Source organism: Oncorhynchus clarkii, chromosome 23 (assembly GCF_045791955.1).
Source record: "Oncorhynchus clarkii lewisi isolate Uvic-CL-2024 chromosome 23, UVic_Ocla_1.0, whole genome shotgun sequence".
Taxonomy (NCBI): Eukaryota; Metazoa; Chordata; class Actinopteri; order Salmoniformes; family Salmonidae; genus Oncorhynchus; species Oncorhynchus clarkii.
The window spans coordinates 25,657,501-25,685,429 of NC_092169.1; the positions used below are offsets into that span (position 1 = coordinate 25,657,501).

Sequence of the window (27,929 nt, forward strand, 5' to 3'; positions counted from 1 at the left end):
CACGTCATACTCTCTTGCTCCTCTATTCATCTCTTCTCCACCAGTCTCCTGCTTTATCAGTCTCTCTCTCTCTCATTCACTATATTATTTTCTTTCTTAGCACTCTGCTCCCTTTCTCTCCCACTCATTTTCTCACCTTCCTACCACTGTGTCTCTTTTTCATTTTGCCACATCATTCTTTCTCCATCTCTTCTTTTCCCTCTCTCCTCCTGTCTCAATTGAATTCAATTCAAGGGGCTTTATTGGCATGGGAAACTTATGTTAACATTGCCAATGCAAGTGAAGTAGATAATATACAAAGTGAAATAAACAATAAAAATTAACAGTAAACATTACACTCACAGAGGTTCCAAAAGAATAAAGACATTACAAATGTCATATTATGTATATATACACAATGTGCAAATGGTTAAAGTACAGACGGGAAAATAAATAAACATTAATATGTGTTGTATTTACAATGGTGTTTGTTCTTCACTGGTTGCCCTTTTCTTGTGGCAACAGGTCACAAATATTGCTGCTGTGTTGGCACACTGTGGTATTTCACCCAGTAGATATGGAAGTTTATCAAAATCAGGTTTGTTTTCGAATTCTTTGTGGATCTGTGTAATCTGAGGGAAGTATGTGTCTCTAATATGGTCATACATTTGTCAGGAGGTTAGGAAGTGCAGCTCAGTTTCAACCTCATTTTGTGGGCAGTGTGCACATAGCCTGTCTTCTCTTGAGAGGCAGGTCTGTCTACGGCGGCCTTTCTCAATAGCAAGGCTATGCTCACTGAGTCTGTACATAGTCAAAGCATTCCTTAAGTTTGGGTCAGTCACAGTGGTCAGGTATTCTGCCACTGTGTATTCTCTGTTTAGGGCCAAATAACATTCTATTTTGCTCATTTTTTTTTGTTGTTAATTCTAGTAGTAATTATCTTTCTGTTTTCTTACTATTTGGTTGGGTCTAAATGTGTTGCTGTCTGGGGCTCTGTGGGGTGTGTTTGTGTTTGTGAACAGAGCCCAAGGACCAGCTTGCTTAGGGGGCTCTTCTTCAAGTTAATCTCTCAGTAGATGATGGATTTGTTTTGGAAGGTTTGGGAATCGCTTACTTTTAGGTGGTTGTAGACTTTAGCGTATATTTTCTGGATTTTTATAATTAGCGGGTATCGGCCTAATTCTGCTCTGCATGCATTATTTGGTGTTTTACGTTGTACAAATCAAATCAAATTGAATTAGTCACATGCGCCGAATACAACAGACCTTACAGTGAAATGCTTACTTAAGATCCCTTTACCAACAATGGAGTTTAAAAAAATATGCATAAGAATAAGAAATAAAAGTAACAAGTAATTAAAGAGCAGCAGTAAAATAACAATAGCGAGACTATATAGAGGAGGGTACCGGTACAGAGTCAATATGCAGGGGCACCGGTTAGTTGAGGTAATATGTACATGTAGGTAGAGTTATTAAAGGGACTATGCATAGATGATAACAACAGAGAGTAGCAATGCAAATAGTCTGGCTAGCCATTTTATTAGATGTTCAGGAGTCTTATGGCTTGGGGGTAGAAGCCTCTTGGACCTAGACTTGGCACTCCGGTACCACTTGCAATGCTGTAGCAGAGAGAACAGTCTATGACTAGGGTGGCTGGATTCTTTGAATTTTTTTAGGGCCTTCCTCTGACACCGCCTGGTATAGAGGTCCTGGATGGCAGGAAGCTGAGTATATTTTTGCAGAATTCTGCATGCATACTCTCAATGTGGTGTTTGTCCTATTTTGTGAATTCTTGTTTGGTGAGCGGGCCCCAGACCTCACAACCATAAAGGACAATGGCTTCTATAACTGATTCAAGTATTTTTAGCCAGATCCTAATTGGTATGTCAAATTTTATGTTCCTTTGATGGCATAGAAGGCCCTTCTTTCCTTGTCTCTCAGATCGTTCACAGCTTTGTGGAAGTTACCTGTGGCACTGATGTTTAGGCCAAGGTATGTATGGTTTTTTGTATGCTCTAGGCCAACGGTGTCTAGATGGAATTTGTGTTTGTGGTTCTGGCGACTGGACCTTTTTTGGAACACAATTATTTTGGTTGGTGACAGATGCACCAGATCATCAGCAAACAGTAGACATTTGACAAACAGTAGACAGTCTGCCGGGTGCTGTAGACTGTTCTAGTGCCCTCGCCAATTCGTTGATATATATGTTGAAGAGGGTGTGGCTTAAGCTGCATCCCTGTCTCACCCCCCGTCCCTGTGGGAAGAAATGTGTGTGTTTTTTGCCAATTTTAACCTCACACTTGTTGTTTGTGTACATGGATTTTATAATGTCGTATGTTTTCCCCCCAACACCGCTTTCCATCAATTTGTATTACAGACCCTCATGCCAAATTGAGTCGAAGGCTTTTTTTAAATCAACAAAGCATGAGAAGACTTTGCCTTTGTTTTGGTTTGTTTGTTTGTCAGTTAGGGTGTGCAGGGTGAAAACGTGGTCTGTCGTTTCCCTCCCTCACCACTTCCCTCCTCTCTCTCTACCACCTTCCTCTTTTTTCCCCTCCTTCTTCTCGACTCTCTCCCTCCCACACTGTAACACTTTGTTCCTCTCTCTCTCGTATTGCCACTCTTCTCTCTCTAGCCATATCAAATCAGTCTGCCACGTCATCTTTGTGTTACTGTGTAGATTGAAGAACACCAATGTGCTTGGTATGCATTTGACTGTATGCTTTCTCATTCCACTGTCATTTCACATAAAGTTATACTGAGGGTATATACGAGTAATAACACGCACACGATCACACATACACAAAAAACACATTTGTGGGTTTTGATGTAAGCCTGGGGATCCAGGCAGCTTATGACAGGGTCATGCAGTGTTTTTGATTGTCCGCTGTGAGGTAATCCGATGTGTTTCATTGGCTCGCTGTGAGGCAACAATGTTTCTGATTGGTTAGCCCTAAAGTTAAACCATTGTTTATAATTGGTTGCTGTGAGCAATGAAGTAAGCCATAGTATTTATCCACTGTGCAGCTGAGAAGAGATGGAATATCTGTTGAAGCACTGATCACTGCAGTGAATGTAAATAAACTTGCCAATAAAATCTCTCTCTCTCTCTCTCTCTCTCTCTCTCTCTCTCTCTCTCTCTCTCTCTCTCTCTCTCTCTCTCTCTCTCTCTCTCCCTCTCTCTCTCTCTCTCTCTCTCTCTCTCTCTCTCTCTCTCTCTCTCTCTCTCTCTCTCTCTCTCTCTCTCAGAGTAAGAAACATGCCAACAAGGTCCGTCTCTTTTACATGTTACACCCTGAAGACGGTGGCCCACCGTCCAAGAGACTGAGACCAGACAACCCGGTATGTTGACATATACACACAAACACCGGAATCATACACTCACAGTTCTGTTGCCCTCACTCTGTGACTTCCTGATCTCTCCCAGAAACAGTCTTTAATGAAACCATTAAATGATGAATGGACTTAATTTAGCAAGTTCTGAGATCAGACAGTTCAGTAGTACTGTATAACAGTCTCCTAAGCATTTCCCCTCTATCTTAAATGGATTTTGCTAGAACATTTCTGTCTGTCTTTTCCTCATGAGGTAGTGCCTTTGGCATAATTTTGTCCACAGTGCAGGTATGGGTTTTCTCTTTTCGAGGCCAGCAGTATACTGTAGGAGTTGCAGTCTAAGTAGATAGGGTGTCTGTGTAAAGCTATAGGCTCTCATACTGGCTCCAGAGAGAGTTACAGGAAGTCAGAGAGCCCTGAGGGTCTGTGTGTGTGTGTGTGTAGGTGTGAGTGTAGTTGTGTGTGTGTGTACGTGAGTGTGTGCTTGCGTGTATGTTGGACTCCTTTCACACACACACACACACACTCACACACACACACACACACACACACACACACACACACACACACACACACACACACACACATCCACACACGCGCACACACACACACACACACACACACACAACTACACTCACACCTACACACACACACACACACACACACACACACACACACACACACACACACACACACACACACACAAACACAAACACACACACACACACACACCCACACATACAGAGGTTGTGCAGTGACCTCCCCTGCCATGGCCTCCAGTAGGCAGGCAGCGAGTTTGGCAGCTGTGCTCTAGTCCGGAGGCACTGGGCACCACACACACACACACACACACACACACACACACACACACACACACACACACACACAGCTACGGACTATCCCCAGGTCTGATGGGATACACCATCATTTCTACAATATTCTGGTTTATAATGATGACCTGTCAGACAGCGAGCATAGCATGTATAACACACAAATACGTTACAGTCAAATATACACATCTTGCACGGTCAGTAATACATTCAGTAATATGCAGCATTTAAGAGGCAGGGTGAAATGCATGCAGTTATCAGTTAAACTCTCCAAAAGTGTTTTTTTTTAAGTACCAATGGACACAAAAGAGCTTAGTTTCACTGTTTTTTTGAAGGATGGTCCAGTCTCTAGCAGTGGAGAATTGAAAGCATTTCCCCCTAAGATACTGTGTATCTTGGGGATGGCTAGGTTTAAGTAATTGCTGGTTCTCTCTCTCTCTCTCTCTCTCACACACACACACACACACACACACACACACACACACACACACACACACACACACACACACACACACACACACACACACACACACACATACGAGTGGTGTCATACACACACAACAAGAACTAGATTATACTACAACAGTAGTAATGTCACAGACTCAGGACACACACACAGCCAGCATGTCCAACCAGCAGACCTCCAGACAGATAATAGGCAACAACAACATCAACAACAACATCAACAGCAACATTAGCCACCGAAGAGTATTCTACTTCCACACATAAGAATAGGGAAACTTACTGTAAACACTATCTTGAAATAGTTTTATATTTAATTGGCCATTTTATCCCTGATACCTTGTTCTCCTCCTCTCCTATTCTCCCCTCCCATTTCATCTTCCTTGTTTCTCCTACTCACAAGTAGATCATTAGGGAAGTGTATGTGTGTGTATGTGTGTGTGTGTGTGCGTGTGTGTGTGTGGGGGGGTGTGTGTGTGTGTGTGTGTGTGTGTGTGTGTGTGTGTGTGTGTGTGTGTGTGTGTGTGCGTGCGTGCTTCTAAGAAGGACCGCTCCATTTACTCGATTGTCCCCAAGGACACACACACACACACACACACACACACAGCCACCTCCATATGTATAGGGAATGGAGTGACGGAGGTACTCTTTGACCATCAATGGGACTCATATAGTCCTGGCTATTCCTTCACAGGAGTGATGTCACAGACACAGTGTGAACACCCCAGCCAGTAGCTAGTTCCTCACAGGAGTGACGTCACAGACACAGTGTGAACACCCCAGCCAGGAGCTAGTGCTTCACAGGATTGGTATCACACACACACAGCAAGAGCTAGCTTACACTCCAACGGTAATGATTTCACACACACTCAGGACACACATACACTTCACATGCTTGATGTCAGTAATTCACGTTACTAGAAGCATCACTGGGAACCTGAACTAAAAATCTATGATGCACATAGGTGACATCATCCTCTTTCTCGTCTATACTGTTGTCGTGTCTTTGGCTATGCCGGAACAAGTGATATGACATGCTATTCTATAAAATAATTTCTCCGTAATTAATATCACCTGATTGAGCTAATCATGTAAATGTAATTAACTAGAGAGTCGGACACCGCAAAATAATATTAATAGAGCTGCTATCTTCCGAATAAACTCTTAAAGACCTAGTAAAATTTTACATCAATAGTAGTCAATATCAATCGTCATCTTAATTCAGTCTCATCTGAAAGTTGTAAATTCTTGGTTATCTGCACGAACCCTGGCAAACAATTTGAATCAGCAATACAAAATTGGGTTTAATTATTTATTTACTAAATACCTAACTAATCACACAGAATTACACATACACATAATTAAATCATAAATTGATTACACATTACGTCATAAAGGAAAACGTCCCTAGCAGGCGGAACAGATATGACACGCAATAGGTAAGCAGCTTGGTTTGAAGAAATAAACTGTGGGAGCAACTGATAATCTTCCTCAATCTGGGGCTCCACACAAGATCTCACCCCGTGGGGTCAAAATGATCACAAGAACGGGGAGCAAAAATCCCAGAACCACATGGGGGACCTAGTGAATGACCTGCAGAGAGCTGGGACCAAAGTAACAAAGTCTACCATCAGTAACACACTTTGCCGCCAGGGACTCAAATCCTGCAGTGCCAGATGTGTCCCCCTGCTTAATTAAGACAGTACATGTCCAGGCCCGTCTGAAGTTTGCTAGAGAGCATTTGGATGATCCAGAAGAAGATTGGGAGAATGTCATATGGTCAGATGAAACCAAACTATAACTTTTTGGTAAAAACTCAACTCGTCGTGTTTGGAGGACAAAGAATGCTGAGTTGCATCGAAAAAACACCATACCTATTGTGAAGCATGGGGGTGGAAACATCATGCTTTGGGGCTGTTTTTCTGCAAAGGGACCAGGACGACTGATCCGTGTAAAGGAAAGAATGAATGGGGCCATGTATCGTGAGATTTTGAGTGAAAACCTCCTTCCATCAGCAAGCGCATTGAAGATGAAACGTGGCTGGGTCTTTCAGCATGACAATGATCCCAAACACACCGCCCGGGCAACGAAGGAGTGGCTTCGTAAGAAGCATTTCAAGGTCCTGGAGTGGCCTAGCCAGTCTCCAGATCTCAACCCCATAGAAAATCTTTGGAGTGAGTTGAAAGTCTGTGTTTCCCAGCAACAGCCCCAAAACATCACTGCTCTAGAGGAGATCTGCATGGAGGAATGGGCCAAAATACCAGAAACAGTGTGTGAAAACCTTGTGAAGACTTACAGAAAATGTTTGACCTCTGTCATTGCCAACAAAGGGTACAGTGCCTTGCGAAAGTATTCGGCCCCCTTGAACTTTGCGACCTTTTGCCACATTTCAGGCTTCAAACATAAAGATATAAAACTGTATTTTTTTGTGAAGAATCAACAACAAGTGGGACACAATCATGAAGTGGAACGACATTTATTGGATATTTCAAACTTTTTTAACAAATCAAAAACTGAAAAATTGGGCGTGCAAAATTATTCAGCCCCCTTAAGTTAATACTTTGTAGCGCCACCTTTTGCTGCGATTACAGCTGTAAGTCGCTTGGGATATGTCTCTATCAGTTTTGCACATCGAGAGACTGAAATTTTTTCCCATTCCTCCTTGCAAAACAGCTCGAGCTCAGTGAGGTTGGATGGAGAGCATTTGTGAACAGCAGTTTTCAGTTCTTTCCACAGATTCTCGATTGGATTCAGGTCTGGACTTTGACTTGGCCATTCTAACACCTGGATATGTTTATTTTTGAACCATTCCATTGTAGATTTTGCTTTATGTTTTGGATCATTGTCTTGTTGGAAGACAAATCTCCGTCCCAGTCTCAGGTCTTTTGCAGACTCCATCAGGTTTTCTTCCAGAATGGTCCTGTATTTGGCTCCATCCATCTTCCCATCAATTTTAACCATCTTCCCTGTCCCTGTTGAAGAAAAGCAGGCCCAAACCATGATGCTGCCACCACCATGTTTGACAGTGGGGATGGTGTGTTCAGCTGTGTTGCTTATACGCCAAACATAACGTTTTGCATTGTTGCCAAAAAGTTCCATTTTGGTTTCATCTGACCAGAGCACCTTCTTCCACATGTCTGGTGTGTCTCCCAGGTGGCTTGTGGCAAACTTTAAACAACACTTTTTATGGATATCTTTAAGAAATGGCTTTCTTCTTGCCACTCTTCCAAAAAGGCCAGATTTTTGCAATATACGACTGATTGTTGTCCTATGGACAGAGTCTCCCACCTCAGCTGTAGATCTCTGCAGTTCATCCATAGTGATCATGGGCCTCTTGGCTGCATCTCTGATCAGTCTTCTCCTTGTATGAGCTGAAAGTTTAGAGGGACGGCCAGGTCTTGGTAGATTTGCAGTGGTCTGATACTCCTTCCATTTCAATATTATCGCTTGCACAGTGCTCCTTGGGATGTTTAAAGCTTGGGAAATCTTTTTGTATCCAAATCCGGCTTTAAACTTCTTCACAACAGTATCTCGGACCTGCCTGGTGTGTTCCTTGTTCTTCATGATGCTCTCTGCGCTTTTAACGGACCTCTGAGACTATCACAGTGCAGGTGCATTTATACGGAGACTTGATTACACACAGGTGGATTGTAATTATCATCATTAGTCATTTAGGTCAACATTGGATCATTCAGAGATCCTCACTGAACTTCTGGAGAGAGTTTGCTGCACTGAAAGTAAAGGGGCTGAATAATTTTGCACGCCCAATTTTTCAGTTTTTTGATTTGTTAAAAAGGTTTGAAATATCCAATAAATGTCGTTCCACTTCATGATTGTGTCCCACTTGTTGTTGATTCTTCACACAAAAATACAGTTTTATATCTTTATGTTTGAAGCCTGAAATGTGGCAAAAGGTCGCAAAGTTCAAGGGGGGCGAATACTTTCGCAAGGCACTGTATATAACAAAGTATTGAGATAAACTTTTGTTATTGACCAAATACTTATTTTCCACTATAATTTGCAAATAAATTCATGAAAAATCCTACAATGTGATTTTCTGGATTTTTTTTCTAATTTTGTCTGTCATAGTTCAAGTGAACCTATGATGAAAATTACAGGCCTCTCTCATCTTTTTAAGTGGGAGAACTTGCACAATTGGTGGTTGCCCCATTGTATTTCCTTCCCTCTTCATTTTGTTCTTTCCTTCCTTCTTTCTTTCTTTCCTTCTTTCTTTCCTTCCTTCCTTCCTTCTGTCTTTCCTTGTTTCCGTCCTTCTGTCTTTCCTTGTTTCCTTCCTTATGTCTTTCCTTGTTTCCTTCCTTATGTCTTTCCTTGTTTCCTTCCTTATGTCTTTTCTTGTTTCCTTCTTTCTGTCTTTGCTTGTTTCCTTCCTTGTTTTCTTCCTTGTTTCTTTCTTTCTTTCTTTCTTTCTTTCTGTCTTTCTTTTCCTTTCCTTTCTCACTTTTTCTTTCCTTAAACCCAGGGGAAGTCTAAACTGTCTATTTGTCAGCTTTTGTTGTATTTCACCTCCTGAAGCCTACTCCTGTAGGATTGATAGTAGTTTTCCCTGAAGGGAGGAGAGAACTAACAAACACACACACACACACACACGCTAGCCGTGTCTGAATACCCATGCTTGTGTTCAAAATAGTAGGCATTTTGGGTATGTGAAAATATAATGTGTTATAGTATGTGTGTAATAGGATTTTCCAGTGGAACAAAAAGGAGAACAGTCATTGATGAAGTAAATCAAAATCAATCCAGTTTAATTACAAGTTGCCAGCGGTGTAAAGTAACTAAGTTAATTTAAAATACTTTGAAGTATTACTTAAGTAGTTTTTTGGGGGTATCTGCACTTTACTTTTTTTTACTATTTATATTTTTCACAACTTTGACTTTTGCTCCACTACATTCCTAAAGAAAATATTGTACTTTTTATTTCATACATTTTCCCTGACACCCAAAAGTACTCATTACATTTCGAATGCTTAACAGGACAGGGAATTATCCAATTTACACACTGATCAAGAGAACATACCTGGTCATCCTACTGCCTCTGATCTGACTCACTAAACACAAATGCTTAATTTCAAAATTATGTCTGAGTGTTGTAGTGTGCCCCTGGATACCCGTAAATTAAAGAAATAAGACAATGGTGCTGCCTGATTTGCTTAATATACAGATTTGTTTTATTATTTATACTTTTACTTCTGATACTTTAAGTTTATTTAAAACCCAGTACTTTTAGACTGTTACTCAAGTAGTATTTTACTGGGTGGTTTTCAATTTTACTTGAGTCATTTTCTTTTAAGATATCTTTACTTTTATTGAAGTATGACAATTGAGTACTTTTTCCACCAATTGTTTTATTTTGACCTTATCCCAAACCTTACCTTAAACCTTAACTTTGGAGCAACTTCGAAACTTTGGAGAAAGTTTGGAGAAACAGAACAATACTGAGCAGGAGGAGTCCACCCAGGGTGTCAAAAACACTTCAGTGAGACTTAGAGAGCTTGCTAGCGAGTGTGTGTGCATTTGCGTTTGTCTATGTGTGTGTATGTGTGTTTGTGTGTCAAACAGAGAAAGTAGGTTGGAAATGTGCTCTCAGATGAAAGAGAAGACTTAATCTGTTTTCCTCCATATGTCTTTCCCACCTCTTTTAGCTATCTCTTTCTCTCTCCCTCTCTCGGTCTCCAGTGGTGTACATCTGAGTGAGTGAGTGAGTCAAAGGCAAAGGAGGAGAACCCTGCAGTGTTATTGCCACTCATCTTTTTCTCCCTTAAATCACTGAACAAAAATATAAAAGCAAAAATGTCAAAGATGTTAGTTAGAGTTCACATAAGGAAATCCGTCAATTGAAATACATTCATTAGGGCCTAATCAATGGATTTCACATGACTGGGAATCAGTGGCGATTTTAGCACGTAAATCTTTGTGGGACAAAAGAATATACGCTACCGGTCAAAAGTTTTAGAACATTTACTCATTCAAGGGTTTTTCTTTATTTTTGACTATTTTCTACATTGTAGTGAATAGTGAAAACATCAACATTATGAAATAACACATTTGGAATCATGTAGTAACCAAAAAAAGTGTTAAACAAATCAAAATATATTTTATATTTGAGATTCTTCAAATAGCCACATCTTCTCTTTCATCTGAGAGCACATTTCCAACCTACTTTCTCTGTTTGTCTTGATGACAGCTTTGCACATGCGTGGCATTCTCTCAACCAGCTTCACCTGGAATGCTTTTCCAACAGTCTTGAAGGAGTTCCCACATATGCTTAGCAGTTGTTGGCATTTATTCCTTCACTCTGCAGTCTGACTCACCCCAAACCATTTCAATTAAGTTTAGGTTGGGTGATTGTGGAGGCCAGGTCATCTGATGCAGCAATCCATCACTCTCCTTCTTGGTAAAATAGCCCTTACACAGCCTGGAGGTGTGTTGGGTCATTGTCTTGATGAAAAACAAAGGATAGTTCCTCTAAGCTCAAACCAGATGGGATGGCGTATCGCTGCAGAATGCTGTGTTAGCCATGCTCGTTAAGTGTGCCTTGCATTCTAAATAAATCACAGACAGTGTCACCAGCAAAGTACCCCCACACCATCACACCTCCTCCTCCATGCATTACAGTGGGAACTACACATACAGAGATCATCCGTTCACCCCCACCACGTCTCACATACAGTGGCTTGCGAAAGTGTTCACCCCCTTGGCATTTTTCCTATTTTGTGGCCTTACATCCTGGAATTAAAATGTATTTTGGGGGGGTTTGTATCATTTGATTTACACAACATGCCTACCACTTTGAAGATGCAAAATATTTTTTATTGTGAAACAAACAAGAAATAAGACAATAAACTGAAAACTTGAGCGTGCATAACTATTCACCCCCCCCCCCAAATCAATACTTGTAGAGCCACCTTTTGCAGAAATTACAGCTACATGTCTCTTGTGGTATGTCTCTATAGGCTTGGCACATCTAGCCACTGGGATTTTCTGGCTGGCACATCTAGCCACTGCTCCAGCTCCTTCAAGCAATCTTTAAGTCATATGACAGATTCTCAATTGGATTGAGGTCTGGGATTTGACCATTCCAAGACATTTATATGTTTCCCCTTAAACCACTCAATTATTGCTTTAGCAGTATGTATAGGGTATTTGTCCTGCTGTAAGGTGAACCTCTGTCCTAGTCACAAATCTCTGGAAGACTGAAAGAGGTTTCCCTCAAGAATTTCCCTGTATTTAGCGCCATCCATCATTCCTTCAATTCTGACCAGTTTCCCAGTCCTTGCAAGTGAAAAACATACCCACAGCATGATTCTGCCACCACCACGCTTCACTGTGAAAATGGTGTTCTCGGGGTGATTAGAGGTCTTGGGTTTGCGCCAGACATAGTGTTTTACTTGATGGCCAAAAAGCTAAATTTTAGTCTCATCTGACCAAGAACACCTTCTTTCATATGTTTGGGGAGTCTCCCACAAGCCTTTTGGTGAACACCAAATGTGTTTGCTTATTTTTTTCTTTAAGCAATGGCTTTTTTTCTGGCCACTCTTCCGTAAAGCCCAGCTTTCTGAACTAGTGTATATATACTGAGATCATGTGACAGATTATGTGACACTTAGATTGCACACAGGTGGAGTCATTTTTTTCACTTCACCAATTTGGACTATTTTGTGCATGTCCATTACATGAAATCCAAATAAAAATCAATTTAAATTACAGGTTGTAATGCAACAAAATAGGAAAATTGCCAAGGTGTCACGCCCTGACCTTAGAGAGCTTTTTATGTCTCTATTTTGGTTTGGTCAGAGTGTGATTTGGGTGGGCATTCTATGTTCCTTTTCTATGTTTTGTATTTCTTTGTTTGGGCCGGGTATGGTTCTCAATCGGGGACAGCTGACTATCGTTGTCTATGATTGGGAACCATACTTAGGTAGCTTTTTCCCACCTATGTTTTGTGGGTAGTTGTTTTCGGTTTAGTGTTTTCTGCACCTGACAGGACATTTTCGTTTCTGCACTTTGTTATTTTGTTCAGTTTTCAGTTCAATAAAAGTCATGAACATTTACCACGCTGCGCTTTGGTCCTATTTTTCCTCTTCCGACGACGACACACGTTACACAAGGGGGGTGAATACTTTCTCAAGCCACTGTAGACACGGCGGTTGGATCCAAAAATGTCCAATTTGGACTCCAGACTAAAGGACAAATTTCCACTGGTCTAATGTCCATTGCTCGTAGTTCTTGGCCCAAGCAAGTCTCTTCTTCTCCTTGGTGTCATTTTAGTAGTGGTTTCTTTGCAGCAATTTGACCATGAAAGCCTGATTCACACAGCCTCCTTTAAACAGTTGATGTTGAGATGTGTCTGTTACTTGAACTCTGTGAAGCATTTATTTGGGCTGCAATTTCTGAGGCTGGTAACTCTAAGGAGCTTTTTCTCTGCAGCAGAGGTAACTCTGGGTCTTGCTTTCCTTGATGGTTGATGGTTTTTGTGACGGCACTTTAAAAGTTTTTGAAATGTTCCATATTGACTGACCTTAAAGTCTTAAAGTAATGATGGACTGTTGTTTCTCTTTGCTTATTTGAGCTGTTCCTGCAATAATATGGACTTGGTCTTCTACCAAATACCCCCCCCCCCTACCACCACCACCACCACATTGTCACAACTTAACTGATTGGCTCTAATGCATTAAGGAGGAAAGAAATTCCACAAATTAAATTTTAAGGAGGCACACCTATTATTTGAAACGCATTCCAGGTGACCAGCTCATAAAGCTGATTGAGAGAATGAGAGAATGCCAGGAGAATGCCAGAGGCAAAGCTGTCATCAAGGCAAAGGGTGGCTATTTGAAGACTCTCAAATATCAAATACATTTTTTATTTGTTTTTTTTATTTGTTTTTTGGTTGGTTACTACATGATTCCATATGTGTTATTTCATTGTTGTGATGTCTTCACTACTATTCTACATTGTAGAAAATAGTAAAAATAAAGAAAAACCCTTGAATGAGTAGGTGTTTTGACCGGTAGTGTAACGGTTTTCTGTATGTGAAGGAGAGTCGGACCAAAATGCAGCGTGTAGATTGCGATCCATGTTTTAATGAACAAACGTAAAACACGAATCAATGCAAACACTACAAAAACAAAACGTAACGAACGTAACGAAAACCTAAACAGCCTATCTGGTGAAAAACACATAGACAGGAACAATCACCCACAAACACACAGTGAAACCCAGGCTACCTAAATATGGTTCCCAATCAGAGACAATGACGAACACCTGCCTCTGACTGAGAACCATATCAGGCTGAACATAGAAATAGACAAACAAGACATGAAACATAGAATGCCCACTCAGATCACACCCTGACCAATCAAAACATAGAAAATACAAAGTAAACTATGGTCAGGGCGTGACAGTACCCCCCCCCCAAGGTGCGGACTCCGGCCGCAAAACCTGAACCTATAGGGGAGGGTCTGGGTGGGCATCTGTCCGCGGTGGCGGCTCTGGCGCTGGACGTGGACCCCACTCCATGACAGTTTTAATCCCCCTCCTAAACGTCCCTAAATAGGTTACCCACCACAATGATAACATGGGACAGAGGGACAGCTCGGGACAGAGGTAACTCGGGACCGATAGGTAGCTCAGCACTGAGAGGAAGCTCAGCACTGAGAGGAAGCTCAGCACTGAGAGGAAGCCCAGGCAGGTAGTAGAAACTACCAGAACCTGGCTGGCTGGCGGTTTCAGCAGATCCTGGTCGACTAGCAGATCTGGGAGAATCTGGTCGACTGGCGGATCTGGGAGAATCTGGTCGACTGGCGGATCTGGGAGAATCTGGTCGACTGGCGGATCTGGGAGAATCTGGTCGACTGGCGGATCTGGGAGAATCTGGTCGACTGGCGGATCTGGGAGAATCTGGTCGACTGGCGGATCTGGGAGAATCTGGTCGACTGGCGGATCTAGGAGAATCTGGTCGACTGGCGGATCTGGGAGAATCTGGTCGACTGGCAGATCTGGGAGAATCTGGACGACTGGCAGATCTGAGAGAGTCTGGACGACTGGCAGATCTGGAAGAGTCTGGACGACTGGCAGATCTGGAAGAGTCTGATCGACTGGCAGATCTGGAAGAGTCTGGTCGACTGGCAGATCTGGAAGAGTCTGGTCGACTGGCAGATCTGGAAGAGTCTGGACGACTGGCAGATCTGGAAGAGTCTGGACGACTGGCAGATCTGGAAGAGTCTGGACGACTGGCAGATCTGGAAGAGTCTGGACGACTGGCAGATCTGGAAGAGTCTGGTCGACTGGCAGCTCTGTCTGCTCCATGCTGACTGGCTGCTCCATGCTGACTGGCAGCTCTGGCTGCTCCATGCTGACTGGCTGCTCCATGCTGACTGGCAGCTCTGGCTGCTCCATGCTGACTGGCTGCTCTGGCTGCTCCATGCTGACTGGCTGCTCTGGCTGCTCCATGCTGACTGGCTGCTCCATGCTGACTGGCTGCTCCATGCTGACTGGCGGCCCTGGCTGCTCCATGCTGACTGGCGGCCCTGGCTGCTCCATGCTGACTGGCGGCCCTGGCTGCTCCATACTGACTGGCGGCCCTGGCTGCTCCATGCTAACTGGCAGCTCTGGCGGCTCCTTGCAGACTGGCAGCTCTGGCGGCTCCTTGCAGACTGGCAGCTTTGGCGGCATCCTGCAGAAAGGCAGCTCTGGCAGCTCCTTGCAGACTGGCAGCTCCATGCAGACTGGCAGCTCTATGCAGACTGGCAGCTCCTTGCAGACTGGCAGCTCCTTGCAGACTGGCAGCTCCATGCAGACCGGCAGCTCTATGCAGACTGGCAGCTCCTTGCAGACTGGCAGCTCTATGCAGACTGGCAGCTCCTTGCTAACTGGCAGCTCTATGCTAACCGGCAGCTCTATGCTAACTGGCAGCTCTATGCTAACTGGCAGTTCTGAACAGGCGGGAGACTCCGGCAGCGCTGTAGAGGCGGAAGGCTCTGGCAGCGCTGGACAGGCGAGGCGCACTGTAGGCCTGATGCGTGGTGCTGGCACTGGTGGTACTGGGCCAAGGACACGCACAGGAAGCCTGGTGCGGGGAGCTGCTACCGGAGGGCTGGGGTGTGGAGGTGGTACTGGAAAAACCGGACCGTGCAGGCGCACTGGAGCTCTTGAGCACCGAGCCTGCCCAACCTTACCTGGTTGAATGCTCACGGTAGCCCTGCCAGTGCGGCGAGGTGGAATAGCCCGCACTGGGCTATGCAGGCGAACCGGAGACACCGAGCGCAAGGCTGGTGCCATGTAAGCCGGCCCAAGGAGACGCACTGGGGACCAGCTGCGTAGAGCCGGCTTCATGGCATTAGGCTCGACGCTCAATCTAGCCCGGCAGACACGCGGAGCTGGAATATACCGCACCGGGCTATGCACCCGCACTGGAGACACCGTGCGCACCACTGCATAACACGGTGCCTGTCCGGTCTCTCTAGCCCCCCGGTAAGCACAGGGAGTCTGCTCAGGTCTCCTACCTGGCATAGCCATACTCCCTGTTAGCCCCCCCCCAAGAAATTTTTGGGGCTGCCTCTCAGGCTTCCATCCGCTACGTCGTGCTGCCTCCTCATATCTGCGCCTCTCAGCTTTCGCCGCCTCCAGTTCTTCTTTGGGGCGGCGATATTCTCCTGGCTGAGCCCAGGGTCCTCTTCCTTCTAATTCGTCCTCCCATGTCCATACCTCCTCTTTGGGCTGCTCGTGTTGCCTCTTCTCCTGCTGCACCTTTGGGCGGCTACACTCCCCTGGTTTAGCCCAGGGTCCTCTCCCGTCGAGGATTTCCTCCCATGTCCAGAAATCCTTATTGCGCGTCTCCTCGCGCTGCTCCTGCCTGTTGACACGCTGCTTGGTCCTTTTGTGGTGGGTGATTCTGTAACGGTTTTCTGTATGTGAAGGAGAGTCGGACCAAAATGCAGCGTGTAGATTGCGATCCATGTTTTAATGAACAAACGTAAAACACGAATCAATGCAAACACTACAAAAACAAAACGTAACGAACGTAACGAAAACCTAAACAGCCTATCTGGTGAAAAACACATAGACAGGAACAATCACCCACAAACACACAGTGAAACCCAGGCTACCTAAATATGGTTCCCAATCAGAGACAATGACGAACACCTGCCTCTGACTGAGAACCATATCAGGCTGAACATAGAAATAGACAAACAAGACATGAAACATAGAATGCCCACTCAGATCACACCCTGACCAATCAAAACATAGAAAATACAAAGTAAACTATGGTCAGGGCGTGACAGGTAGTGTATGTTTGGATGAATGTTAGCAAAGCCACTACACACCCAACACAACACGAAACAATACATTAATTGCACTATAATGGTGACAAACATTGCCCACAAACTGTTAGGGCCTATATAAAGTTTTCCCAACAGCAGAGCTTTCTTTTCAGCACCATGGAGTGAATTCTTACCACTGCTACACCTGGCTATCAGCGGAGCCTTGTCTGGCAGTGAAACAGTTCATTCAGCCTCATTTTTGCCTTTAAAAAAATATATTGCTGATATGACTGACTTGCTTAACTTCTTATGGTATAGGGGACACTTGCGTCCCACTTGGCCAAAAACCAGGGAAAATGCCAAATTCAAATAAATTGATATAAAAATCTAACTTTCATTAAATCACACATGTAAGATACTCAATTAAAGCTACACTCGTTGTGAATCCAGTCAACATGTCAGATTTTAAAAGGGCTTTTCGGCGAAAGCATAAGAAGCTATTATCTGATGATGAACAGTAAACATAGAGGGTAGCATATTTCAACCCTGCAGGCGCTCCACAAAATGCAGAAATAAAATATAAAACATGCCTTAACTTTGACGAGCTTCTTTTGTTGGCACTCCAATATGTCCCATAAACATCACCATTGGTCCTTTTGTTCGATTAATTCCATCCATATATATACAAAATGTCAATTTATTTGGCGCGTTTGATGCAGAAAAAAACAGCTTCCAAAATGCGCAACGTCACTACAAAACATTTCAAAAGTTGCCTATAAACTTTGCCAAAATATTTCAAACTACTTTTGTAATACAACTTTAGGTATTTTTAAACGTTAATAATCGATCATATTGAAGACGGGTCTATCTGTGTTCAATACAGGAAGACAACAAACCAAGCTACTATTCAAGTCTTGCACAACTCTCAACAGTGTTACGCAGTTCCTAGTTGGCCCTACTTCTTCATTGCACAAATGAATAACCTCAACCAAATTCCAAAGACTGGTGACATCCAGTGGAAGCGGAAGCGGTAGGAACTGAAAACAAGTTCCTAAGAAATATTGTTTGCCAAAGAGAACTCAGTGAACAGACCGAGACCTCAAAAAAAATAATTCTAAACGGTTAGTCCTCGGGGTTTTGCTTGCTACATACTCACAGACATGATTCAAACAGTTTTATAGACTTTAGAGTGTGTTCTATCCAAATCTACTAATAATATGCATATCTTATATTCTTGGCATGAGTAGCAGGAAGTTGAAATTGGGCACGCTATTTATCCAAAAGTGAAAATGCTGCCCCCTATACCTTAAGAAGTTAAACAAATGTGGTTTCTACTGACAATTGAGATGTACAAACTATGGTATAAGGGAACGATGATCGGATAAGAGGCAATCCATCATTTCCATTAAGACATTAATGAGCGAGCTAGGACGCACATAGTAAATATAACTATTTGTTCAGCACCTTTGAAATGTACAGAATTCAGAACATGGGACGTTCTTACAGTTTTCTCCCTGTACACCAAGTCAGAACCGTAGGAATAGTAAAGGGGGCATATATGCAGACAATGCCTTATCATGCTGAAACATGAGGTGATGGCAGCGAATGGATGGCATGACAATGGGCCTCAGGCTCTCATCATGGTATGTCTTTGCATTCAAGTTGCCATTGATAAAATGCAATTGTGTACCTTGTCTGTAGCATATTCCTGCCCATAACCTAGCCCCACCGCTACCATGGGGCACTCTGTTCACAACGTTGACATCAAAAAACGCTCGCCCACATGACACCAAGCCACTGCAATCTGCCTGGTACAGTTGTAAACAGGATTCATCCGTCAAGAGCACATTTCTCCAGTGTGCCAATAGCCATCGAAGGTGAGCGTTTCCCCACTGAAGTCGGTTACGACACCGAATTGCAGTCAGGTTAAGACCTTGGTGAGGACGACGAGCACTCAAGTGAGCTTCCCTGAGGCGGTTTCTGACAGTTTGTGCCAAAATTCTTTGGTTAAGCAAACTTATTGTTTCATCGGCTGTCCAGGTGGTTGGTCTCAGACATTCCCTCAGGTGAAGAAGCCAGATGTGGTAGTGAGGACGGTTGGACGTACTGCCAAATGCTCTAAAACAACATTGGAGGAGGCTTATGGTACAGAAATTAACATTCAATTTTCTGGCAACAGCTCTGGTGAACATTCTTGCGGTCAGCATGCCAATTTGCACGATCTGTGGCATTGTTGTTGTGTGACAAAAATGATAATTTTAGAGTGGCCTTTTATTGTCCCCAGCACAAGGTGCACCTGTATAATTATCATACTGTTTAATCAGCTTCTTGATATGCCACATGTTACGTAGACACAGGGAGTCAGGAAGCAGGTGCAGTTAGTGAGTTTAATAACAACGAACATGGAATGCTACAAACAAGAGAAGCATCTAACATGGAAACAGAAACAATACTGCCTGCTGACTGATAACAAAGAGTGCTAAATAAAGAGAGTAATGAAGTCTAGGTGTGACTGATGATGAGACGTAGGTCTGCATATTGACGGTTGCCATGTGTGCGTAAAGATAGGTTGGGTGGACCGGTGGTTAGTAGACCGGTGACGTCAAGCTCCGGAGCAGGGGACCGGGAGTGAACATGACAGTACCCTCCTGACACACGGCTCCAGCCGCAGGATGACACCATTCAGGAGGACGGCCCCGAAAGCAAGGAGCGGGCCGGTCCGGACGACGAATGTGGAAATCTCTGTTGATGTTGGAATCTAGAACGTCATCCACTGGAACCCAACACCACTCCTCTGGACTGTACCCCTCCCAGTCCACCAGGTACTGGAGCTGACCCCCACGACGACAGTATTCCAATATATATCTAAGGGCATAGGCGGGGCTCCCCTTGATATCCAAGGGAGGTGGAGGGGTGTTGTAGGGGACGGAATCAGCCAGGGGACCAGGAACCACCTGGGATCTGGTTGTTAGTGGGTGTTAGTGGGTAATCTATAATTTACCTTGTTGACCCTCTGGAGGACCTTGAACAACCCCACAAATCTGGTAATCAGCTTCTTACTGGGCAGGCGGAGCGGGAGGTTCCTGGTGGAGAGCCAGACGCGATCACCAGGATGGAACACGTGAGCCTCACTGAGGTGATGAGCCGCCTGTTCTTTCTGACGACAGACTGGCTGGAGTCTCATTTGGGTATCGTTCCATACCTCTTCTGCGTGCCTGAACCAGTCGTGCACCGCAGGAGCTTCGGTCTGGCTCGGAGTCCACTGAGCCAGGGCTGGCTGATAACCCAAAACAGACCGGAAGGGAGTCAGCCAGGTGGAGAAGTGTCACAATGAATTCTTGATGTATTCAGCCCAAGGAAGGAATTGAGCCAGTTCCTGGTTCATCCTCTCCACCTGCCCATTAGATTGGGGCCGGTACCTGGAAGTGAGGCTGACTGTGACCTCCATCTTCTCCATGAAAGCCTTCCATACACGTGACGTGAATTAGGGACAACGATCAGAGACGATATCCTCCGGAAGGCAATAGTGCCGGAAGACCTCCTGGAACTGTGCCTCAGCAACCTAGAGAGTAGGGAGACCATTGAGAGTGATGAAATGGCAGGAGAATCTGTCCACTATCCCCAAATGGTGGTAAAACCATCAGAAGAGGGGAGATCAGTGACGATCAAGTCTATGGACAGATGAGACCAGGGACGCTGAGGCACGGGGAGTAGTTTCCCTGCTGGAGCGTTCCAGGGGGATTTGGAGTGGGCACATATGGAACAGGAGTTGACATATCGAGCGACGTCCTGCACCAAGGTGGGCCACCAGGACTTTCCAGAGATGGGTAATACATGGATGTTTAGCGACAACAGCTGTGTACGCCCAGGTCAATAGCCAATCCCTTATGCCTGTGGGAATGTAGGTGTGCTCAGGAGGACAGGTGGCAGGTGCGGTTTCCCTCTCCAGGGCTTGGTGAATGTCCAAAACTACATCCCAGAGCACAGGGGCTACGACTCGAGAGGGTCCTCCGTCCTTCTTGGCCATCAAGATAAATTCTGCCGATGCAGGGGAGGTGGACGTGCGAATTAAACCCTGCTGGAGAGCCTCCTGGATGTGCTCCTCCATAGCCTTGGTTTCGGCCACAGACAGAGGGTTAGATGCGGCCGCGCAGAGGCACAGAGCCTGCAAGCATGTCGGTGGCACAGTCCCAGGGACGATGAGGAGTGAGACAGGTGATGCAGGTCTTGGAAAAAAAACTCCCGAAGATCTTGGTATACCTACGGGATGTTAGGCTGAAGGACAACCACAGGACTCTCAACCAATGTGGAACCACAGGGAAGGGTAAGTAAGTCTTCTGGCATTTGGGTGCCCAATCTGTGATTTTCATCCTCGGCCATGAGATCGTGGGGTTATGATGATCGTATGTACGGGTACGGTGATGATGAGGAAGGAAAGGCTCTTCCTCTCCTCTCTCCCAGAAGGCCGTGGCCCACTCTACAGAGAAATAACTGTTGCAACCTTGTACCTCTCTGGGGTGAGGGCTCCCCTCTGATAAGTGAAACAGAGGGATCACTGGAGTAGGAAGCCACAGGATTTCGATGGAGTCCCGTCATATTTGAACGGGAGGGACAATCGGGCATTGCTAATGTCGACTCGTTGAAGACACTCATCCATAGTAGAGAGAATTAAGTAGACGGTGCGCGTCAAACATCTGATTAATGACCCTATGGCCGGATGACGCGTACATGCCCAAATATGGGCATCCGGTCGGGACATCCTGGCAGGAAGGTGTCATGTGGTTATGCCCATATAAGTGCATCCTGTTCCTGTTGTCAGGTGTGTGTGTTAATTTATGTCTATATTGCATCTATTCCTTTGAAGTTGTCATGATGATTGATGTGTAGGGACCTGGTTGAACTGAGGGGGGGGGGGGTGTTTGAACATTTCAAAGAGGATGGCCCCACACCCCCTATTGTATTGCCCTTAGGGTTGTTGTCTATGAAGCAGGAATGTCCGGGGGGGATTGTGTTGGCGGCAGACGCAATATAAATAAGACACAGAACAACACATGTGGCCCCAGAACACTAAACAAGATTTAAAAAAGAAAACACAGAACATTAAACATAACATTATGTCTCCTAGGCCAATTCTCGGGGTGCTATGCATCTCTTGTCACAAACCCAATGATAAAAGCATCGAGGACATTTTGTATTATGCCCATGAATGTTTTAAATCAAATCAAATGTATTTATATAGCCTTTCGTACATCAGCTGATATCTCAAAGTGCTGTACAGAAACCCAGCCTAAAACCCCAAACAGCAAGCAATGCAGGTGTAGAAGCACGGTGGCTAGGAAAAACTCCCTAGAAAGGCCAAAACCTAGGAAGAAACCTAGAGAGGAACCAGGCTATGTGGGGTGGCCAGTCCTCTTCTGGCTGTGCCGGGTGGAGATTGTAACAGAACATGGCCAAGATGTTCAAATGTTCATAATTGACCAGCATGGTCAAATAATAATAATCACAGGCAGAACAGTTGAAACTGGAACAGCAGCACGGCCAGGTGACTGGGGACAGCAAGGAGTCATCATGTCAGGTAGTCCTTTTAAAGAAGTTTTGGATACGAGTGATAGACATATGTCTTACACATTCCAACATGAGGATTCAACTGTGAAGATTTTCACAGACAGGGGTCCCAAACCCCTTTATCATGCAAAACCCGGGAGTTTTTCTCCTGCGCTGCAAATGAGAGAATGGCTTAAGATAAGGCTAGCGCTCTGTCAAATTGAACAGGCCCTGAGTGGTGCAATCCTGCCAGGCTATGCATTGGAAGAGCTTGTGTGCGGGCGCAGTGATTTGAAAGCCATAAGGATCTCTTCAATGGCGTATAGCCCCGACTCCAAAGTGTCAATTTTAGCATGTGAACAATTTGATAGTACAAATGCGACGAAGTCTGTCAGTCAATATGTATTTTCAAAAGCCTGCAATGATGTAAACTTTTTTACGCCCATGTTTAGCTTTCAATGGATTGATTAGCCTATATTCGTAACCCTGATGAATAAGCTAGACAGTCTTTTCCAAAATCGTGAACAATTACATCGCTAGCCGCTTCTATCCTCTCCGGGATATTCGGGACGGTAGCGTCCCACCCCGCCAACAGCCAGTGTAATTGCAGGGCGCCAAATTCAAAACATAAAAATCTCATAATTAAAATTCCTCAAGCATACAAGTATTTTACACCATTTTAAAGATACAATTCTTGTTAATCCAGCCACAGTGTCTGATTTCAAAAAGGCTTTACAGCGAAAGCAGCACAAACTATTATGTTAGGTCACCACCAAGTCACAGAAAACCCCACAATTTTTCCAGCCAAAGAGAGGAGTCACAAAAAGCAGAAATCTAGATAAAATGAATCACTAACCTTTGATGATCTTCATCAGATGACACTCATAGGACTTCATGTTACACAATACATGTATGTTTTGTTCGATAAAGTGCATATTTATATCCAAAAATCTCATTTTACATTGGCGTGTTATGTTCAGTAGTTCCAAAACATGCTGTGATTTTCCTGAGAGCCACATCAATTTACAGAAATACTCATACTAAACTGATAAAAGATACAACTATTATACATGGAACTTTACCACACATGCCTTTCAAATTTGTATTTATCTCAACCCCAAGGACGTGGGTGGCTAAAAAGTCAAACAACCCAGGCAGAATATATCTTGTCTAGACAACCTCCTATGGTTTAAAACATATGTTATTTCTAATCAGCGCATATATTAACGGCCCCTCCACCAAGGTCTATAAATATATATCGGACACCCCCCAAGCTGCTACCCCTGAGGTTGTAGGAAATCAAAAGGAAATACCGGCAGACAGAATATGTCGAGACACCCTCCTGTGGTTTTTAGGTCTCTAAACATTCTGGGGTACTATATGAACATTTTTGCATACAGGATGCTGTCCGAAAAAAAACAGCACCCTCGCTCTGTAAGCTCATTACAGAATATCTCTCCTTAGAGACACGGCCGTGGAGCGAGGCTAGTGAAACAGATACTATCCATTCTGTACGAACGGCAAAAGCGCAACTCCATACACAAGGCCAACAGCCCCGAAGAGTTAGCAACCCAGAACAGCTAAAAGATCATCTGTGAATCCGTCCTAATGGAGCATTCTGAAGGTGAGTTAGTGAAAATAATATATTAGATTTGGAGGCGTTAGGTATTTTCTGGGAATTGTTTGGATATTACAACTTGATATTATTGTAATATTAAACCGGCGTGATATGGTTTTTTAAACCGGGGACAACGATTTTTTAGGTAATATGTCAAATGCACGTATTCTTATAAGTTAAAATGTATCTATTTCGTATAAATATATGTTAATAGTATCTAACGTTTGTAGGATATCAATCCTTTACCCAGTTGCTCCAGGGAATTAATGGTTTGGAACAGCCTTCGTTAGTCGGGGATTCAGCGGAGCAAAACGCATGCAGCCAGTCGCTATCACACTATTTTCGACGTAAGTCCAAATAATAAAATACATAAGAATATTTATTCATTAAAAACAAAAAGTGTGCACCCTATATTTTTTGTTTACAGCTGACAGAACACAAAGAAGGATCACTGCTGCATTATGTACTCTGAATGACTACGGTGGAGACGATGAAATAGATGCTATTCTCCCGTTCTGTATGAACGTTTTTTCAAACACACCAAGAACCGAGGCTATAACCGACCGGGGAACCTCCACCCACTCGCTCCATATTCCAGACCCAAACAAGCAACGCACAACTCAGGCGCAAGTGCATTGCGCAGAACCACCCCAGCCCGAAAAGTGTTACTGGGCCAGAAACTTACTGCTCCAAGAAACGGCGCTACATGGACACGGTATGAAGCCATTATATATATATGTTATTAGTTATACATATTTTATTATTATTTATACATTTTTATGATTGAATATGTTAAAACAATGACAAATAATGGTTTTTCAGACTCCAACGAGACATGCCCGGCAGAATCTGGAATGCCTGGTGAAAAAAGTCTAGAGCCCACGGTATCCGCGATTCGTCAGAACAGCCCGCGTCAAAAAAGCCGATGTAATTTAATTCTATATTGTTAATATGTAGTATTATACCTGAAATTTATTTGACATTTTTTCTAACATATTTTATGTTTAATAACCTATTTTGTATGTATATTATTCTTTCAGACTCCTCCCCGGCGTATAACGGCACAGAAGACCATACACAACGAGAACACACAGAGGATTTTTGACATACACAATAAAACACCAAAGCCGGATGATTTCATCATTTTAAATGACATTTCAGAGGTAGACAACTTGCTGTTATGTGAAGCGGCCAACTTTCTTGATTCATCCAATTCTTTTGTAGAAACACCCGAACCTGAAATACAACAAGCTAGGTTTCTCACTGCCTTGTCCAGGGCTCTAAAATCACGAAAAGTTTTGCTACACAAACGAATGGTGGCTTTACTCGAGCGACAATACAGTCAGGATCTATCCTTCTGGCATAGGACAATGCCACGTTTGTTAAACAACATCCGATTAAAAATCAGATTAAAAAACGCAAATACAGGCGCTAAAAACCTATATGTAACATGGCTCCTTCCCAGAATACCACAAGAACACACATCATTAATTACCCAAATGGATGAGCCAACAGACATAATTGAGACAGTTGAAACCCTGTTATCCCAGATTCCCGCCGAACTCCAAGCTTTAATTAAACAGATGAATGAGGCTGGGGTAACAGACATAATTACGATAGATGAAACCCTATTCCGGGACCACCGATAAAAACCTGTTATCCCAGATCCCTGACGCACTCATATCGTTGATTAACCAGATGAATGAGAGCAGGAGATCTTCTACACAGGAACCCCCACAGACCTCGCCATTAACTCCCATGTCCGAAGAGTCTGAAATGCAACAATGTTTTTGAGGAATTGGAAAATTGTCTAATAAATCAAGAGGGAGATGTTCTCGATAGAAGTGTCCGGGTTGTGTACCGAAATAAATTCAGCCATACAGAGATTCAACAGTTTTTCAATTTCACATGGCTGAATCAGAATCTTGACTATGCGTTTTATGTGATGATATTCGATACTCTGAACGAACTGTTCGACAGGGCAAGAGATTATGGCAAACCTCGTGATGTCTTACAGTTGGAAATTTGTGGAGATAGCATGCAAAACACTTCTTATTTTACCCAATTGCGAAGCAGATCTTGAACAATTTATAGCCCTGCTAGAACAACTTTTTCAGTCAAATTTATCCGTCATAGCCGATACGACCCTCGAGCTTGTAGTGCAAATAATATGTCAACCCCTGGGTGGTGGGGGACAGAGAAGGAAACTAGATAGCCTAATCAGAAATCATAAGCAATAAAAGGGCAAACCTCATAAACGTTCACAATCCTGGTAATAAGCTATGCTTTGCAATAGGCCTAGCACATTTACTCAAGCCTGGATGTACGGATCTAGCGGCGTTACAAAAGGCTAGAGAGCTCCAAATTGCCATTGGTCTAGGTATACAGGTTGCGGTGGCATTCTCTGACATAGTAAAATTTGAAAACTTTCTGAACATCAAGATTGTGGGTTTGTACCACAGTAGAGCTAATGCAGCTCTCTTGAAATTCCAAAACAACCCCCAACCTCATCCTCAGATTCTGTACTCTTATGTGCAAAACGACCATTATTATGCTATTACTAACATCTCAGCGTTTTTAGGCGCACCATATGTGTGTCCATCCTGTCATACCGGCTACACCCGAAAGGGGGGGGGGGTACTCGTGGCATTATAACTGTTCAGTATGTCTGGATGAAAATTGTCCGATGCAGCCCTTAAACCTGACACCCTGTGCGGATTGTCACCGCACATGTCGTTCGGCCTACTATTACGAAAAACACAACATTTAAACAAGGCTTGTAAATCTGTAAGCAGTTGTGACATTAACAAGAAATGTCCAAAATGCTAGTGCAATTACAACCTTAAAATAGACCTTATGTGTGTGGAATCATTGCCCAATCTGTAAAGGGCCTTTGAAGAGCAGAGACGCTGAAGTGGTTCAAGAAGTGCCACACGAGTGTTATATTCAGCCCTTGGCTGAAGATGAACATTCAGAGAAATGTGTGTTCTATGATTTTGAGACTAATCAGCAATCAGGGGTTAATTTGCCTATTTTTGTATCTCCCATGACTTTCAAGGGTGATAAGTGTTCGGCAGAGGGACCCAATTGTGCACTGATCTTTCAAAAACACTTTAGAAAACCCCAGTACAGAAACTTCACGTTTATAGCGCACAATTCTAGAGCCTATGACTCCTACCTTCTTTTGAACCCCTTGATACAGCAAGGCGTTGCACCCAGTGTCATAGCTCAAGGTGGTAAAATCTTGTGTTTTGTAGACCCCGCCTTCAACCAGAGATACATTGACAGTTTAAGCTACTTACCCATGAGATTGGCTCAAATGCCAGAGGCATTGGGTTGTGAGAACTCTGTGAAAGGCTGGTTTCCCCATTTCTTCATATCTGAGGAGAATCTACATTATATTGGATCTTATCCCAGCCCCGAAATGTACGGGTGTGATCAGATGTCTCCCAAAGAGCGAGAGAGATTCCTGACATGGTATGACACAGTATGTCACAGCATTTTTGATTTCCACAAAGAGAGGGAGTCGTACTGTGACAACGTTGTAGTTATACTTCATGAAGGAGGCCTCAGATTCAGAGAAGAGGTAATAAAAGGTGCAAGCATTGACCCCTGGAGTTGTACAATTATTGCATTGGCATGCATGAAAACCTATCATACACACTTTCTACCTGCAGCATCTATAGCTATCCCCTCGCCTGACAACTACCGCCGCCAATTCAAGTCATACTCTAGTTGGTCCATTCAATGGTTGAAGTACTTGGCCCAGGATAAATAAATTTTTATTCAACATGCTTTGAATAGGGGTGAGAAGGCGTTTGGACCTTATCATGTAGATGGATACACACAGATTGATGGTGTTGAGACCGTGTTTGAGTACAAC

General features: G+C 43.7%; 1 protein-coding gene across 1 annotated transcript in view; it reads left to right on the forward strand.

Moving 5' to 3' along the window:
- Positions 1-27,929, forward strand: part of LOC139381262 (zinc finger matrin-type protein 4-like) — a 151,213-nt gene that overhangs the window by 53,480 nt on the left and 69,804 nt on the right. The window contains exon 3 of the mRNA XM_071124728.1: positions 3,228-3,320. Coding sequence (XP_070980829.1) covers positions 3,228-3,320 — 93 coding nt within the window. The remainder of the gene's footprint in view (positions 1-3,227; positions 3,321-27,929) is intronic.